Source organism: Lepidochelys kempii, chromosome 4, assembly GCF_965140265.1.
Source record: "Lepidochelys kempii isolate rLepKem1 chromosome 4, rLepKem1.hap2, whole genome shotgun sequence".
In the NCBI taxonomy this organism is placed as follows: Eukaryota; Metazoa; Chordata; order Testudines; family Cheloniidae; genus Lepidochelys; species Lepidochelys kempii.
This window is the reverse complement of record NC_133259.1, coordinates 58,469,215-58,487,407: the sequence shown is the minus strand read 5'-3', so window position 1 is coordinate 58,487,407 and position 18,193 is coordinate 58,469,215. Positions and strand designations below refer to the sequence as shown.

At 38.4% G+C, this 18,193-nt stretch overlaps 1 protein-coding gene across 10 annotated transcripts in view; it reads right to left on the bottom strand.

Annotated features, from left to right (window-relative positions):
* Positions 1–18,193, bottom strand: part of ARFIP1 (ARF interacting protein 1) — an 89,412-nt gene that overhangs the window by 63,749 nt on the left and 7,470 nt on the right. For 6 of the 10 annotated variants that reach the window (XM_073341364.1, XM_073341369.1, XM_073341370.1 and 3 more), the window contains exons 2-3: positions 11,782–11,861; positions 4,425–4,526 (exon numbers count right to left, since the gene is read on the bottom strand). In XM_073341364.1, the coding sequence (XP_073197465.1) occupies positions 4,425–4,526; positions 11,782–11,861 (182 nt within the window). Of the gene's footprint in view, positions 1–4,424; positions 4,527–11,781; positions 11,862–12,941; positions 13,047–18,193 lie in introns of those variants that run through there. The other 4 variants (XM_073341371.1, XM_073341372.1, XM_073341366.1 and 1 more) reach the window with 3 other exon arrangements.

Sequence of the window (18,193 nt, the reverse complement as noted above, 5' to 3'; positions counted from 1 at the left end):
CAAAAAATATACTAAAATGATTCTCAACTGACTCCAACATATTTAAAATAAAAAAGACTTTCTTGAAATTTAGTCTATTTACTGATTGTAATCACCTCCGCCACCCTCTTTTATTTATGAAGTACTACTATAATTGTATAACTGAAGTAACAAATATTTCTTCCCCCAATCTTAGGTGAACTCCTTTAATCATTGCTGTGCTGGCTCTGCCTACAAACTAATAAACTAATACTCGCAGCAAAGCGGAAGAAATTTCAGAGCAGTAACTAACACATTATATATAGTTTTACATTAAACGCAGAAATAATGATCAAAATTACAGGAGAAAAGGGAAAAGCAAAAGAGGATCATTAAAAGTAACAAAGATTAAGCAAGATAAATAATACTTCAAAATCAGTATTGCTATGCCTTTTTTTTTTTTTTTGGGGGGGGGGGGGAGACTGACAATAGTAAACACATCCAGAAAGCTACCCCAAAGGAAACAACAAGCTTTTAATCTTTTTGCGATAATTCTGATTATCGCACATTCTAAGTTAAGAGGGCGTCTCAGATGCGAGTGTAAAATTGTGCTACACAATCAAAGTTTCTCAATCACCATTTGCTTAAACCTACTGGTTTACAGTAAATATTTTAAGAACATTTCCTTACTGCAGATGGAAGACATTCAGATGTCTTGTCTTCAGGCTGCAGCAAACTGATATTATACGCACACTATGCTCTGAGGATTGCTTGTATTTTCTACTTTCTAGGTTACTAAAAAAATACGTAACTTCTGAAAGTAAGTGAACAAAAAAAAAAAACTAGCTGTTGCAACTTTTCATATGTAACCATGAACTAAAGCTACTATACACAGTTATACACAATTCCAATTTTCTGTAGTTAGAATTCTATTATTTAGCCAGCCACTATGATGCAAAAAAATCCACTTATTTTGCCTGAACAGTGAATTTAGAAGAGAACACACAGATTCTCTGAACACAGTACATTAGCATGTATTAAATTTTAAATATTTTAAAATGTTTAATAAAACATCCTTGAAGGTTCTCAAATACCATTTTTACTCTAAATCTGATTTTAAGTTAGAAACAAGTTTCCTCTTAATCTTTGCACAATCATGCATAAGTTATAAGAATTGGAACAGTTGCACAGGTTTAAAACAGGACAAGTTTTCGGACTACTGTTTTTAGCCTGCACACTAAATTCAACAATTTTGGTTAAAAAAAAACACAAAAAATTGTTTTTATAATCTGCCTGTATTGTATATTAGTCAGCACCCAGAATACTGCTGATATTTTCTTTGGGCAACAGTAGATGTATACCCTTTGAATGGAGGTGTAAAATACCATGCTTAGAAAGTAAGCAGCTCCACTTGGCACCTGGCTAGCTGAAAGCCCACAGAGTTTTGTATTTTTAAGACAAGCATAAGTCATTTGCTTTATGAACCACATAACAAAATAAAATCAGAATTCTTACTCAGTGTGGCTTTAACCTGAAAAGCAACCTGAAAAGTGGCACCATGTTAGTGTGCTCTCTGTGAGCATTCAAAGCCACATCCGCTTCAGTACTTACTTACTTTACTAACTAAAGAAAGTTTCTGCTTCCTTTTACTTATTAGCCCTGCAAAGTTAAAGATACAGCAAAGTACGTTAGAAGTGTTAGCCTGGCTCCAACTGTGGGACCTTTAGCATCAATACTCTATGACCATAAAAGAACTCAGGTAGACTTTGCAGATCTAGTAGTTAGAGAGTAAATACCTGAAAATCACTAAGTTTAAAAAAACAAAACAAAAACCCAACAACCCTCAAACATCACTTTCTAGTCTTACATTTATTTATTTGGTCTATTTTAACATTTACCATACAATCTAGGTTTGCTACCACAATACTAACCAACCAAGGACTGATGAAATTCCTTATAAAGCCAATTAAATTAATTCCTTAACAGAATACAAGCCCAATGCTTCTTCCTATTGCATAAGGCCCAAGTTCACTGCCACCGCAGAACTCTAAGTTCTGTTCTAGTTGCCCTAAACAGTCACAACTACCTTTAGGATACCATTATTTGTAATTTTCTTCTTACTTATTACACATATCCTGACTCTGGGGGCCCTCTTGAAGTTCTCGTTTGACAGCACAGATTTAAAGTCATTGAAGTATCTTTTCCCCCCATAACATGTATTAACAGCATAGTCATGGAAACTCAAAAGGACAAACACCCAGGGTGACTAGAAAAATATACCTATGACTGGGGATAAGAGCAGTAGTAGCTTTATATCTTTATTATTGGACACCATACTGTGTTCCATCCCCATGAAGTTCCATTCCTCTCGTCAGCCAGTCACTATACCTACCTGATGACCACAAATGCCGATTGTGTTATTCCCTGAAAACAATTCTTCCAGCCAACAAAAAAAATCAGTCTCTTCCTCACTCAAGGATCCAGTAGGGATCTACTAATTTTTAGGTCCTGCCCAGTATTTTTTTTTTTTTAAATACAAACACGCACAAAAAATATCCCCAGTTCAGTGTTGTATGGGTCTAATTCTAATTCATGTTCTACTAGAAGATATCCCTTAGCTCTAGGCTATGAGGGTAAACAAAAATTTAGAGCAGGAACCAGCCTGTTTTTACAGTCTGAAAATGAAAGAGCGCAAATCTCCATGGCTTATGCCACAGCAGCCCCTGCTGGTCAGTCAAGGAACAAATTATTAGCTATCAATTAAGTGTCTGGGGGGGAAAAAAGCATGGGTGTTGAAAGAATGAATGAAAACTATTGATACCATATAGCGATAGGTATATTTCATACAGATATGTGGCACGAAAACGTCAGTTACCCAAATGAACAGAACTATTACACTCCTCTGCCTTTTGCAACACTACTTGATGCAGTTGCACACAGAAGCCAAGGTGCAGTTACATGTAATTTTAAATGTGCCACCTCTTATTTTAAGCCTTTTGAAGCGCCTGCTTTGTAGCAAGTAAAACTTAAGAAGCAGCTAATTGTGTAAACTAGCTGCCTGTAAAGTATTTGCAAAGCCCCACAAGTACCCAATTTAAAAATACATGTTTTGAAATTTTAATGAATAAAAACTTGGGGCCAAAAACCTAATGTAGCCTCTATTTTTTTTTTTTTTTTAAGAGAAATTTTATTACAAAAGATTTACATGCTGGACTATGAGCTATATGGTACATTACTAGTGGCAGAGTTTTGTGAATGTACAATAGTGAAAGTGTAAAGTAATTTCAGTACAAACTTATTCCAGTTTGTGAGTCTGCTTGATTTTATCTACTTTAATCATAGCATTAATGGAAAAACTTGTTAAAAAGCTGCCAAAAGACTGCCAAGATCACTGACATTCCCTTATCTCCTCCAATAGAAATTTCATCTGCAGAGAAATAAAATACGAGGTAGTGCTTGTTGAAAACTAACTTTTTGCCATATAAAATTAAGTTTACAACTAGGATAGAAGTGCACAAAAAAACCAAAAACAAATATAGAAGGCAACCTGAGGCACCAGAAAACATTCATCTAATTTCAACTCATAACCCCAGCAGTAATTGTCACTGGAATTTGGGTGAATTTACACAGAAATAATACAAATCTGTAAGTACTTACATTTTCTTAAGTCTCTAGTAGAAACACTTAAAAGTACTAAACATATTTATAGATGTATCTTAACTTAATGCTTAAGGGTGAACAAGACAACCTAGTAGTCCAAAAGGTTACCCAAACCAACTTTGGTAAGCTCAAATTTATGTTTGTCTGTTTGATAAACTACTAGAATGCATTTCCATCACATTTCTTTGAACAAATACGAGCCTGCAGACATCTTTACGTAGCACAGTGATACTCAGACTGAGGCTTGCAAGTGGCTCTTTAATGTGTTTCCTGCAGCTCTTTGCAGCACATATTAAAAACACTGTGTGATTTAATTATTCACCAGTCTACGTTATTAACCTATCAGGATGCTTTTACTACATTATTAACCCATTGTAGTTGATAAAATAATAATGCTTGGCCAGTCATTTTGCTGCAAGAATAATAGATATATAAAAACTAAGTATCTCCCCCGTCATACTGTTTAAATATGACTACATATTATGAAAGTAAATTAAACAATGAATTCACACTATTGTGGCTCTTTGGGAAATGCTGATCGCTAATTTGGCTCCTGAATCACTGAGGACTGAGTAGCACTGATGTAGCAGTTTATAGTTGGGGAGAAGGTTAGACTACAAGAAAAGGAATAGGTTCACCTGTGACATGATAAAATATTAACCAATCTAGCCTTCTGTAAGCTCTAGGGAATCAACCCTGGCCAGATTCTGTTTATTACATGTTACCTTGTAACCTCAGCATTTCATTAACTAGATTTGTGATAGTGATTTAGTGGTAATTAACAAGACTGAAGAAATTCTTTTTACCCTGTTAAAATTGCATTCCCGTGAATCTTCAAGCTCTCCATTACTGGTCACAGGAATTTCTGCTGCTGAATTTTTGGGAGACTCTTGAGCCATTGCAAACTCCTACAGCATAAAAAGAAACAGGTTAGTATTTGCCAATACACCAGAGTGACTTGCATATTATAAAAGTGATAGAATATTTAACAATTGATTTTACATACCAGCTACTGTTACACAATGGGAATCTAATTCTAACATTTCATTGATACTGAATGAATTCAGATTTAGTGTATTTTAAAATCACACAAAAACAAAGTCCCTGTGTGATGCACAACTTGCAAAAAATTATCCAACACGGTGCCATGATTTAAGACGACAACAGAAAAGTTAGGACCAGACCCACATCACAGCATTGGGTAATTAAAGAATGTCATTCAGTTCATCTATATATCCAGATCAGAATCTAAGAGGTAGAATTAAATTCAGAAGGCCCTAAAGAAATAAACTTTTTGTACTTGTTGCACCCAGAGACAGATGGTACATACAACCTCCATCATATCTCACAAATTCCAGAATACTTAACAATGAATAAATAAATAAATAAATAAATACTTAACAAGCCAAGCTTGAAAAACCCCACTCATCATGGCAAGCAGCAAGTGCTTCCTTGTGAGGGAAGCGGCTTTAATCATCAACTGCTGAAGAATTTAAGCTCTCATTTTTAAAAAAGTTATGATTCTAGCCCTTCTGTTGCAATGTGGAACAAATTATACCAATGCAGCGCTGTCTTCTGGACCAAACAACTATAGTGTTTCTGTTGCTGTTCATGGCTCTGCCAGAAGCAGCAGAGTCAAATCAACAATCAGAAAGTCTGCTACCCAGAAAGAATCACTTCAGCTTCCCACTTCTGCAGCTTGGTAAAACAGTAAGCAACAGCAGACAGTTACTGGAGCCATTTATGTGGGAGTAAGACCCAAAGGAAAGAGGCTGAGGAAGGAGCAGATTACTGAGTTCATGCTTTCCCACTCCCACCACAGCAGTTAGTTAAACAGTCATGAAGAGAAGAGACAAAAGGCATCTTATTTGTTCCAATAGCTGGGGAAGGAAGACTACAATTTTAGACAACAAATTAAGCCTTCAAATAGGGTTAAAGACCAACATCTCTCCTGCCCCCACACAGAAAATTTAGTGTAGTACAAAGATTTATTGACACTTGCTTGGGATGTCCTGCATAATTCATATGGATAAAGTTTGTTATCATACATATTTTGTCTTCTTCCACCATTGTTTCAATTGTATGGCTGACATAAATTAAGTCTGGCTCAACAAGGAATGTTTCATTTACAACTTGAGACTCTCCCGAGACTCTGATAACCATTGATCCATTTTTTAACCAAGCACTGAATGTGCATGTGTCTGAAGCATGGATTTTAATCCACGTGTTTCTCCATCACCAAATGATTTTCAAAAGCAAATAAACGTTACATAAATTACACCTGCATGCTTAAAAAAGAAGAAAATCATTGACTATAGTAAAGATTTTTCACTCCACTCAGTCTTTTAAAGAAAAGATCATAATTTCATCCAACTGCAAAGTAAAACAGTGAAATGTGAAAGAGTAAAATGAGGGACCTGAGAATAAATCTTTAGCTTCCTGTGGGGATCAGTTGCATGAGCCACAAAGCAAGAATGTTAGCCATTAAGTATAGAAACATTACCTGTCCTTAAACTGGGTTAAAAAGGTGCAAAGGCTTGCTCAGTATGAAGTGCTATGCTCCTACGATACAAACAGGATTTTGTATGATATTGATAAAATTTGGTCTAACAGCACTAAGTTGCTTTAATAACCCTATACTTTTGAAATACTTTTCACAAATTTAAATTGCTATCAAGCTGTAAGCTTAAGAACAGGGAAAGAGTGTGGAGACAAACAAAAAAATTTCTTAGCAGTTGTGAAATCAAGTTGTATTTGTAAAGCAGGTACCCTCTACAAAGCTCCCCTAAAACAAAAAGGCTAAGATACCAGTCTGGCTTTCGAAAGAACTCTTATAAGCATTTAAAAACAAATTAGGAAGGGTGGATTACAGATCATTTAAATCAACTATGCATTCAGAAACACCTAGTAAAAGCAGTATGCTACTGTCCAAAGCAAATTAGTGATTTTTATGTTTGTTTAAGAAGCGTTGTCTTAAAGAAAAATATTTAGAAACTTATCCATGGAGACAGGGAATAAAAAGTTTTTTTGTTTTTGAATATTTCACACTTATTTTGTTTATTTCAGGAGAGCCCTTTGGGCTGAGAGGAAGGAAGATAGACAATTTCTGTGATCACCGCAAAAATTAGTTAAGGTATTTGGATTTTTCCTCAAATTAGTTAGAAGAAATCAGTTTCAAAGCCTTTCAGATCCAGAGTATTTATAAATCCTTGAGTTGGGATAGTCTAAAGGCCAAGAAGGGTACTGAATAGCAGCTCATCTACTTATCTGAACACTGGAACTGGCTGTGTTCATAAAACAGAAGGTCTAAGCACAAAAAATTAAGTGAATATCTTTCAGAAATCTATGATCATGGTTGTGATAATCAAATTTACATCACAAAAATAAAGCTTTTTCTGTCAAGATTATGGAACAGACTCAACTGTTTAAGTGACGTGAGGTAGCCCCTTCAGGGAAGGGGGTGCCTTTATTTTGGGCCTTGCAGTATCTAACACTTTGGCAGTGAATAATAAGCAGCCTGAAAGATACAACATAATAAGTTATTTTTGATTGATACTTTATAGAATCTTTAAAGGAAACTGTGAAATTATACATCTTCAACCAAGTAAATTATGAAGTATAAAAAAAAAATCCACCAAACTTAAAAATATTTGGATTTTAGGTTCAGATAACCAAGTAAAACAGTCCATCACCAAAGCAAGAAATCACACCATCCTGATCCACTTCAGCTGTCCATGTCCATAAAGAGTCACATGGTGCTTGTATTCCACCTTCTAGAGTCACATCAAAAGAGAAGACATGCACCAAATGCTTTCCCAACATTTTTCCAGATAAACAATTACTGTGGTTGTTACAAGGATGTTATTCAATTGTCAATGGGAGGGAAGATGATCCATGCAATGATGATCCATGGGGGCGGGGGATTTGTGCCACAAAAACACTGTCACTATTAAGATGTGGTGCATATGATGAACAAGTTTAAGAATTCCTGTCCCACATGAAATCTTTGTGGCCAATCAAAAAGTATGTCAGTCTAGTTCTATTGAGATTAGACAAATATCCATCCATAAACTGCACACCTTAAGTTGCTATACAAAGTCATTCATCCTTTAACAGTAATGAGATGGAAATGAGATTTACAATATATTTCACTATCTGAAGGTGCCCTTATATAGCACATATACACTTCTACTAAGACACGTATAGGCATAGTGTCTCCTTCCTCAAGAAGTACACATATAGGAAATACTAATGCGTTTTATCCTGCCTCGCTAGGATAGTAGTGGGGAAGTAATTTTTGTCCTTATTCTGCAGGGATTTTATTTTGTTTTTTAATTGATTTATAGAGCTCTAACGACCCCACTCACAAATACAATTGCCAGAGTTACTCAGGGGGCCATACACAAAGCAATGCAGGTCTCAGAGCACAAACCCAGTTTGTGGGAACAGTTCTGTTTTTACGCAGGAAAGAATGGCTTCGTGCTTTGTTATATCTGATGTGCGTGTACTGTTGTGAATATTTGGAGTTATGAATCCTTTAACCCTTTTTTTGGCACCATGTCCCTACTTACCCTGGCTATGTGCATGAAAGTAATTTGTTAATTTATCTTTTCCTACTCTGAAAAAGTGTTACTTTCTCTTTTGTAATAAATACACACAAGTTAAAATTGCACGTTCCCTGATTTAGTGGGTATAACCAAGATGTTTAGGTATCACAGAAATAGGCACCTACATAGTGTTAGTAGAACAAGTCCTTTTCTATGGAAATTATATTGTACTAGAGACCTTAGGTCCTGGGATTTAAGTAGATTTATTTCAGCTCTTTGAAAATCTATCAAAGCACTGAAAATATTTACTGTCATAGATGCAGTATCCTGCACTGTCCCAACTTTGCATCAGAAATCTGAAGCAGAAGGGTACAGGAATGCTATGGAGATACTAAGATACCATGTATGACAGCCACCTTAGAAATACTTAAAATAGACTCTGCATTTTCAGCCTTTAGGGGGAGTTTGATAGGAAAATAAAAATAATGAGCAATTCAAACTGCATCCTCTTATTAATGCTCAATGCGGCCAGGCCTTCTTTGCAAGGTCACCTGAATACCCTCTCTCTTGGGATTCTTCACGTTTTCCTGAAATGGATCAAGCATTGTCCAAACAAACCTTCCAGTTTTACAATACAGTATGTCCAGTGGGTAGAGATTAGTCAGTTTTCCCATGATATTTCCCTCTTACAAAAAAACAAAAACAAAAACAAAAAAGGATCAAACCAAACCCAACAATGTTTACTGGGTGAATATGTAGCTAAAAATACATTAAAGTGCACCACAAGCCCTAGGGCTCTGCAGTACATATTTAGGGGGTGTTTTAAATGAACTAGAAGTACTTGGTGGATAGACAAATAATCTGTCCCACTCCTAATGAAAGAACATTAGGCCCAGAGATGCTAATCACCTGTCAAAATTAAGCCTTATTTTAAGAAACCTAAAAACAGCTGAACTGTTTTTAAAAATTGCTCCAAAACTGAACTCTCATACACGAAGTCTCCATACAGACCACATTATGATCGAATTATGACCTGCTTCAACTTGAAATGGAATACTATCTGTTATAGAAACCTTTGGAGCCATCATGCCAATATATGTGGTACTGCAGTTTCTGGACAAGTCAAAATACTTTAATTTATTATCCTATCAACTGTACAAGAGACTATATTCTTCGAAGAGATAGTTAGGTTGAGGTTAGAAGAGGTCAGGGTTGTCCCATATTGTCATGCAAGAGACATTAGTTTGACAGTGACCACATTTGGATTACCAACAATTTGAGTATTAAATATTTTGCTCAAATGCCTTCCATCAAAGACTTCAAGTCACTTTACTCATATTAATGAATTATGCCGCTCAATTACTATTATATAGATGGTGGAACTGAAGTACAGTGATGTTTCCTGACCCAAACAATATATGAAGTCTGTAGCAAAACCAGGAAGCAAAAACAGCATGAAGTGGATGTATTTTGTGGAGATTTTCAGGTGGGGAAAAACAAAATACATCACAAAAATATAATGAGAAAAATCCCAAACTTGTCTCAGTGGAGAGTAATTTTTTGTTCAGCAGCAGGAGGGGGTGGCACAGTCGGAGTATTTGAGCAACTGAAAAGGTTCCGAAGAGTTCTGTGGAACCACAAACTTTTGCATGAATTAAATGCTAAAGAGGGATCTAGATTAAATAGTGCCCCATTTTAAATTTTAAAATGGCTACTTTAATCCAAGACAAATACTAATTTAATCAATCTTTAATTACCATATTCTCTCTTTTGTCTGTTTATTAATTTGAATATATTACAAATTGAGGGTGAAATTCATAAACACCTACCTAATAAGTTGTTTTCATGTAGCTAATACAAAACCAAAATGTAATCCAATTTACGGTTTGATTTTCAGCCACACTACCATGGGCAAGGACTTTCAAAAAGTCAACTATAGGTATGGGATACCCAGAGAATGAACAACAACTGATTTCCACAATATTTACAACAACACAGATCTCCTTGTTTAAGTACAACAAAAACAGTTTTCAAATCAAATTATTGGCACTTCAGGGAATTCTATTTCATGAGCCATTACACGGTCAAACAAAAATATAACAAGCTGGACACGAGCCTTCACCTGGACAGAAAAGCTTTCTACCATTGGAGTAGAGCATTTTACGCATCATGCTCTCACTAAATGGCCTGAACCAGAAAAGTGCTGAGCCCTCATTACTTCCATTAGGTCACCTGGAGCAGAACGGGGCCTTAGATGAGTAGGCCCAAGAGAGTGTAAGTGGCATTGTCCTTATCATGGGAGAACAAGATTGTACAGAATTACGGTTTAAGTTTACACGTTGTGCCTCATTTTCAGAGGTTATTAGTCCAAAAATAATATACATGTTAGTTCAAAGAAGAGATAGGGAAACTCTAGAACAGACACATTTAGGAAGAACATTCATTTTGTGACAGTTTTGCCTATCAACTGATGCACTCTTTTTTCTAAATTGTATTTGGCCTATTCTGTGATGGGGAAAATATGTTCAACAAAATCAACTGATTCACTATGGAAGCACCTTTATACGCAGCTGGGCACCCACTCAAATTCCCAAATCCTCTATGAGTTAGTGTTTGACAAGTACTTCCACTTTGTGGTCAAAGCCATGTCTGCACCAAGTGAGATTATTGCCCAAGTTCCCTGGCTTTTCACCACCAACTTTGCAAGATGAAGTGGTCTCCCAGGAATTGAATTAGAAGTGCATTTTAGGTAATAGAAAAAATATATATATAAAAATTAAGTGTATTTAAAGTTTCTTGAATCAACTCAAACTATTCCACTTAATTAATATTGTACATAGAATTACATATCTTCTCATGTCAGCTACATGGGAAAGGGATTGCAGTACATCCCACCAGTGGCAATGGGATGTGCACTATGAGTTTCCCTAAATTCTTCAGACTGACAAGTATTACGAGACATGCATAAGATGACTACACACGACTAATGTTATTTATCCCCTTAAGGTGGTCTTTTCTTTCAGTGTCAAAAGAAAACTTTCCCCTAAGTTGTTTGTTTACTTATCCAAACTCAATAATATTTTTGTCCTTTGACTAACAATGTCCAATATAGCCCTTTTCATCCTGAAAGATGTCGAAGTTTACTACCTTAATCATCAACTACAAGTGGTCAGAGTCTCTGTTTTAGTTTTCACTCTATGCAATGTCCCCAACTACTGTATCATGCTGAGGAACTAATCAAAGCAGACTGAGGGAAGACCATCTTTTTAATTACCAGTGCCTCTTCCTGCAGTACCTGTATGTTCCTTCTAGTCCCCCATCCCCCCTAAATCCATTTAGTTCATACAATCAAGTAGTAGCACAGCACAGCAGGAAAGTTGCTGGCTGACGTGATCCTCAATTATGGACTAAACTTAGTTTCACTGCTTCAGATGCAATAGGACAATCTGAAGCCAGACCCAAAATTGAAAAGGCCAGAATAGAAATCTAGCTGCACCACATGCATGTGTGCACACCCAAGAATTTTATTATGCATTGCATTATGCATTTTTGGCAGTCTGAAACTGTTAGTGGGATTGGTTGATTTTACAATGTTACACAAATATCACCCAATCACCTCAGAGTCAGACTGGACCTCTTCTGCGGCTGGATGAGATTCATCAACTGCTGCGGGATCATTGCTGTGTCCTGACATACCTGAAAATGAAATATGTTGAGCATGCATTAATTCTTATGCAAGCGATTAGATGTTGTACCTCACAGACATTACTGATGAAAATCAGTGAACTTTCAGAAAATATTAGTGCCATGCTCCTTCTGCATTAAAATGTAATTCTTCTAAATTCACTATATCTGATGCTGTATAGTGGAATATTTTATAAAAGTAAAAGGGACAGTATCAATAACCAATTTTTAGCAGATTAATTAGTTTTAGCTCTTAGCTGCAGCAGCTAGATATGATCATAAGCACATTAGAGGTATTCAAGACAGATAGCATGAGTTTGGTGTCCACCATCTGGGAAAACCACATAAAACATTAAGGGTACGTTTACATTGCAACGTAAGCCTAAGATTAATAGAAATCGAGTGAGAAGACACTTGGTTTGTTAACCTAGGGCCTGAGCACCTACGCTCATTTGTAACCCCAGGTTGGGAACTGTTGAATCCTAGGTCCCAACGTGAGGCTCCAGAATCTACATTGCATTATGTGGGCCCCAGTCCAGCCATCCATATCCCAGATTCCCTAGCACCCTCCTAAAATGTGGCCACTCTAGCCCTTAGTTCATGGTGCAATGTGACAAAACTGGATTGTTCACTAAACTTGACTGTCCTGGACAAAGAAAGTCAGCCATGGGATTGTGGGATACTTTTGGCAGACTGCCAGAGCACGAGTCCAGTGGAGCTGCGTCTACATTGCAAAGAAATAAGGCTGGAACCCAGGGTCCCAGCTCGACTCAGGCTCAGACCTTCCACCCCCATGTGGTCTTGAGACTCTGGGTCTAAGCTCTGGATCAGCATGGTGTGTGTGTGTGTACAGAGAAATCGGGGGAGGGGGGGAGAGGGGGAAATTAGGCTTGAGCCAGAGTTCAAACCCCTGGTCTTACATTATTGTATAGACATTACCTCAAAACATCTTAAGGTAATAAGTGTTTAAGGCCATGTCTACACTACAAATTTATGTCGACTCAAGGTATGTTGACATACAGCTGCTGTAGTTAGTATATCACTTGTGCATGTGCATACTTGACTCCCTATGTCAGCGATGCATGTACTCACTAGTAGTGCTTGTGTCGATGCAGAATGTGGTGCACCATCGACAGGCATCCCGCTGTGCAACTCCCCACCATCAGCGCACTGACTTTTGGAAAGTTTTGGCAACGCCTGACGGGGCAAAAGTGAGTTATGCAGCTGTGACTGGGAGCATGCAATCAACTTCTCAGTTTGCAATTATCTTCATCCCATAATGGTATCAATATCCCATAATTTTTATGACTTTTTTCAAAATCCCACAAACCTGCATGGCCCTCCTGGCTGTCCACCATCTCTGACAGAAGCATGGAGCCTGCACAGCTCTGCATTTTTGTCATGAACTTTGCAAGCACAGGGCATTAAATCCTGCAGCATTTCATAAACTTTACAAGCACAAGGCGTATAATCCTGCAGCATTTCCAGAACTGCAAAAAGAACCAAATGAGTGGGGAGCATGATGATTCCTTGGAGGACAGACTGCTGTGGGACATAGTAAGAACCAATTCAAGGTTGTTGGCAGTATTCACCAAGCCGCTGCAGATGGTGAAGCACTGCTTTTCAGCCTGAGAATTTAGAACTGACTGGTGGGATCCCATCGTAATGCACATTTGGGACAATGAGCATTGGCTGCAGAACCTTTGGATGCACAAGGCCACATTCCTAGATCTGTCCACTGAACTTGAACCAGGCTCCAGCACAGGGACACAAAAAAGAAAGCTGCACTGACAGCTGAGAAACAAGTGGGATTGCACTGTGGAAACTTGGAATACCCAATTGCAACCAGTCAGTCAGGAATCAATCTGCAATAGAGAAATCCACTGTGGAGGATGCAAGTGTGCAGGGCCATTAAATCACATTCTGCTATGCAGGACTGAGACTCTCGGCAATGTGCAGGACATAGTGGATGGCTTCACAACTATGGGGTTCCCAAACTGCAGTGGAGAGACAGATGACATGCATATCCCTATTTTGGCAAAAAAACACCTTGCCACTGAGTACATCAACAGAAAGGGCTACTTTTCTGTGGTTATGAAAGCACTGGTGGATCACCAGGAATGCTTCACAAACATCAATGTGGGCTGGTCAGGGAAGGTGTATGACATGCATATCTTTAAGAACACAGGACTGTTCAGAAAGCTACAAGCAGGGACTTTCTTTTCAGACCAACAGATTACCATTAGGAATGTTGAAATGGCAACAGTGAATCTGAGAAACCCAGCCTACCCCTTGCTCATGAGGCTGTACACCGGCAATCTCGACAGCACCAAGGAATGATTGACCCACTGGCTCAGCAGGTGTAGAATGACAGCTGAATGTGCTTTCGCTCATTTGAAGAGTCAATGGTGTTGTCCACTCGCAAGACTGGACCTCAGTGAGAAAAATATCCCAATGGTTAAAGCTGCCTGCGTGTCTTTCATAATATCTATGCAACAAATGGGCAAAGTGTCTGCCACTGTATGATCGAGATGATAAAGGAGCACTTAAAGAAGATAAGGCCATTGTGGAGAAACTAAATGAATTCTTTGCGTCGGTCTTCACAGTTGAGGATGGGAGGGAGATTCCCAAACCTGAGCCATTCAAATTGATAAACTAAGCAATAAGAAGTCACCAGGACCTGATGGTATTCACCCAAGAGTTCTGAAGGAACTCAAATGTGAAATTGCAGGACTATTAACTGTGGTCTGTAACCTGTCATTTAAATCAACTTCTGTACCAAATGACTAGAGGATAGCTAATGTGACGCCAATTTTTTAAAAAGGACTCTAGAGGAGACCCTGGCAATTACATGCTAGTTAGCCTGACTTCAGTACCAGGCAAACTGGCTGAAATTATAGTAAAGAACAAAATTGTCAGACACAGAGGAACATAATTTGTTGAGGAATAGTCAACATGGTTTTTGTAAAGGGAAATCATGCCTTACCAATCTACTAGAATTCTTTGAGGGGGGTCAACGAGCATGTGGACAAGGGGATCCACTGGATATAGTGTACTTAGATTTTTCAGAAAGCCTTTGATAAGGTCCCCCACCAAAAGCTCTTAAGCAAAGTAAGCAGTCATGGGATAAGAGGGAAGGTCCTCTCATGGACTGGTAACTGATTAAAAAGACAGGAAACAAAGGGGAGGGATAAATGGTCAGTTTTCAGAATGGAAAGAAGTAAATAGTGGTGTCCCCCGTCTGTACTGCTGGGACCCGTCCTATTGAACATATTCATAAATGATCTGGAAAAACGGATAAACAGGGAGGTGGCAAAATTTGCCGATGATACAAAACTATTCAAGATAGTTAAGTCCCTGACAGACTGAGAAGAGCAATAAAATGATTTCTCAAAACCGGGTGACTGGGCAACAAAATGGCAGATGAAATTCAAGGTTGATAAATGCAAAGTAATGCACATTGGAAAACATATTCCCAACTACACATATAAAATGATTGGGTCTAAATTAGCTGTTACCACTTAAGAAAGTTGGAGTCCTTGTGGACAGTTCTCTGAAAACATCCACTCAATGTGCTGCGGCAGTCAAAAAAAGCAAACAGAATGCTGGTAATCATTAGGAAAGGAATAGAGAAAACAGAAAATATAATATTACTTCTATATAAATCCATGGTACACCCACATCTTGAATACGGTGTGCAGATGTGGTCACCTCATCTCAAAAAAGATATATTGGAATTGGAAAAGGTTCAGAAAAGGGCAACAAAAATTATTAGGGGTATGGAACTGATTCCGTATGAGGAAAGATTAATAAGACTGGGACTTTTCAGCGTGGAAAAGAGATGACTAAGGGGGTTTATGATTGAGGTCTATAAATTCATGACTGGTGTGGAGAAAGTGCTATTTACTCCTTCTCATAACACAAGAACTAGGAGTCACCAAATGAAATTAATAGGCACCAGGTTTAAAACAAGCTAAAGGAAAGTATTTCTTCACACAATGCAGTGTCAACCTGTGGAACTCTTTGCCAGAAAATGTTGAGAAGGGCAAAACTATAACAGGGTTCAAAAAAGAACTAGATAAATTCAGGGAGGATAGGTCCATCAATGGCTATTAGCCAGGATGGGCAGAGATGGTCCCCCCAATCTCCGTTTGCCAGAAGCTGGGAATGAGCAACAGGGAATGGATCACTTGATGATTACCTGTTCTGTTCATTCCCTCTGGGGCACCTGGTATTGGCCACTGTCTGAAAACAGGATACTGGGCTACATGGACCTTTGGTCTGACCCAGTATGGCTGTTCTTATTTTTAACAGTGAGCCAGAATAATGTATAGTGTTCTCCATCTGACCCTGCTCTTTTGTGGCCTATGTGTGGTGATTACTGTACATGTAGGAATATAACATTGTTAATTAGCCTATTAATTTTGTTTGTTACTGATCCTATGAGTTGTGTGACACCAAGCAGTAACTGGTAATTGGTTGCTTTCAGAACTACTGAGCACTAAGCAGCATATGTTGTGAAATAATAAAGATGAATTATGTTGCAAATACTACAATTTTATTCTGTAACAAAATCAGTGCAAAAGTTCTGAAATTTTAAATCAAATACATTATAAACTTAATAAAACTTAAGAGAATTTATGAAAGGGAAAGAATATTCATGTCCATTTCAGCTACACATACACCAACTGTAGGTTTCACAGGTCTGTGTATGTGAAGCTGTGATTGTCTTTCATATACTCCAGGGTGTGGTTTTAGAGGTAGTACACCAATCTCTGATGCCACATGGAATGTTGGGGGGAGGGAAGTATAAATAGGTCCCAATATTGAATTATCAATGGGCTGCAAAGGGAGGAGAGACGACGATTGTTAAATGTGCAGGTCCACCAGAGTCCACATTATTTGTGTTTGCTGCCTGAGAAGCCATATTATGTTCTGATGCATCTCTCACTCCTTTACCTGCTGGGACTCCTGGCTCTCTCTCCTCTCCACTCTTTCCTTCTTCAGGCTGTCCACTATGTTCATCCTCCAGACTCTGTGCTCACAGTCTCTCTTCTAATTTGCCACTAAACATCATTATTTCTTTCTCCATTATTTTGAGGAAGTTTGACCTCCTGTATAACACAGGCCATCGGACAAGATATCCATTCTGGGCTTGCAGTCAGTGAACCGTCCCAAGTCTCAGCCTTTTGAGCTAGCATGGGAAAGGAGCCTGTAGCTGCTACTACGGAGAATCAGACTACTGCCAAATAGCAGGAGGTCTGCATGCAAGATGCATCAGACCATTATCTGGGTTACATTCTGACAAGCCCTTTCAGCCTTAGCCTCAAATCCCAAATCTATTAGTCATGTAAAGCATAGAACAATGTCTGTGGTGGCATAGGAGCACAAACAAAAATTCTGCACAACCTCCCCAGGACTTTTACTGATTTTGTGACCATTCATAAAGCAGAAGGTGCCAACAGCACTTTACTTCTTAAAGTATGGTTCTACTTCGAAATTGGACTAAAAATTGCAGTTGTACCAAGGTCAACTTCCACAACAAATATGCACAGTTTACAAACAAAAAGGTGGGCTTTTTTAAACGTCAGCCCTTATTATTTATACTATGGTAGCACCTAGGGATCCCAAACAAGATCAGGGATCCATTATTCTAGGCTGTAGAATAAATATAAAATTGAACTGAAGTTGTATTTCCTTAACCAGGCTTCAGCTAGGTGTTAAAAAAGGCCCTGAGTAGCAGGCAGGAGGAATCCCAAGAAAATAATGAGTTTAAGACCAGAAGGAATGGAATAGGGATGATGTCTGGTTCAAACAACAACTAACGAGATAAAGCAACAGTTATCCAACAGTGTGTTGGGACCCCAAAGTGGGTCACAAGCCCATTTTAATGAGGTCACTAGGGCTGGCTTAGACTTGCTGGGGCCTGTGGCCAAAGGCGGTGAGGCTTGGGCTTGCGCCTTGCCCCACTCCCCCCACACAACCGGGATGTTGGGGCTCCGCCAGGCTCAGGGATTCGTGCCACTTCCTGGGGTCATGTACTCTTTTTGTTGTCAGAAGGGAGTCATGGTGCAATGAAGTTTGAGAACCCCTGACATAAGGGGCTCATGAAAAGAAGGCCTCCAATCAATAGGAGTGACTGCAGATGGTTTTAAATAAGACAAAAAGATTGTCTTAAAGGGAGCCAACATGGGCCTCCCCACCCCACGTACCAGTGTTAACAGAAAGGAGGGGAAGAGCAAGGAGGAAAAACCTTGGGTAGAAAGGAGGTTGTAAATCTTTCCTGGATTAAACCTGGGAATTAGGGTGAACTGTCTCAAACTGGTTGTTCTCTAAAGTGGTAA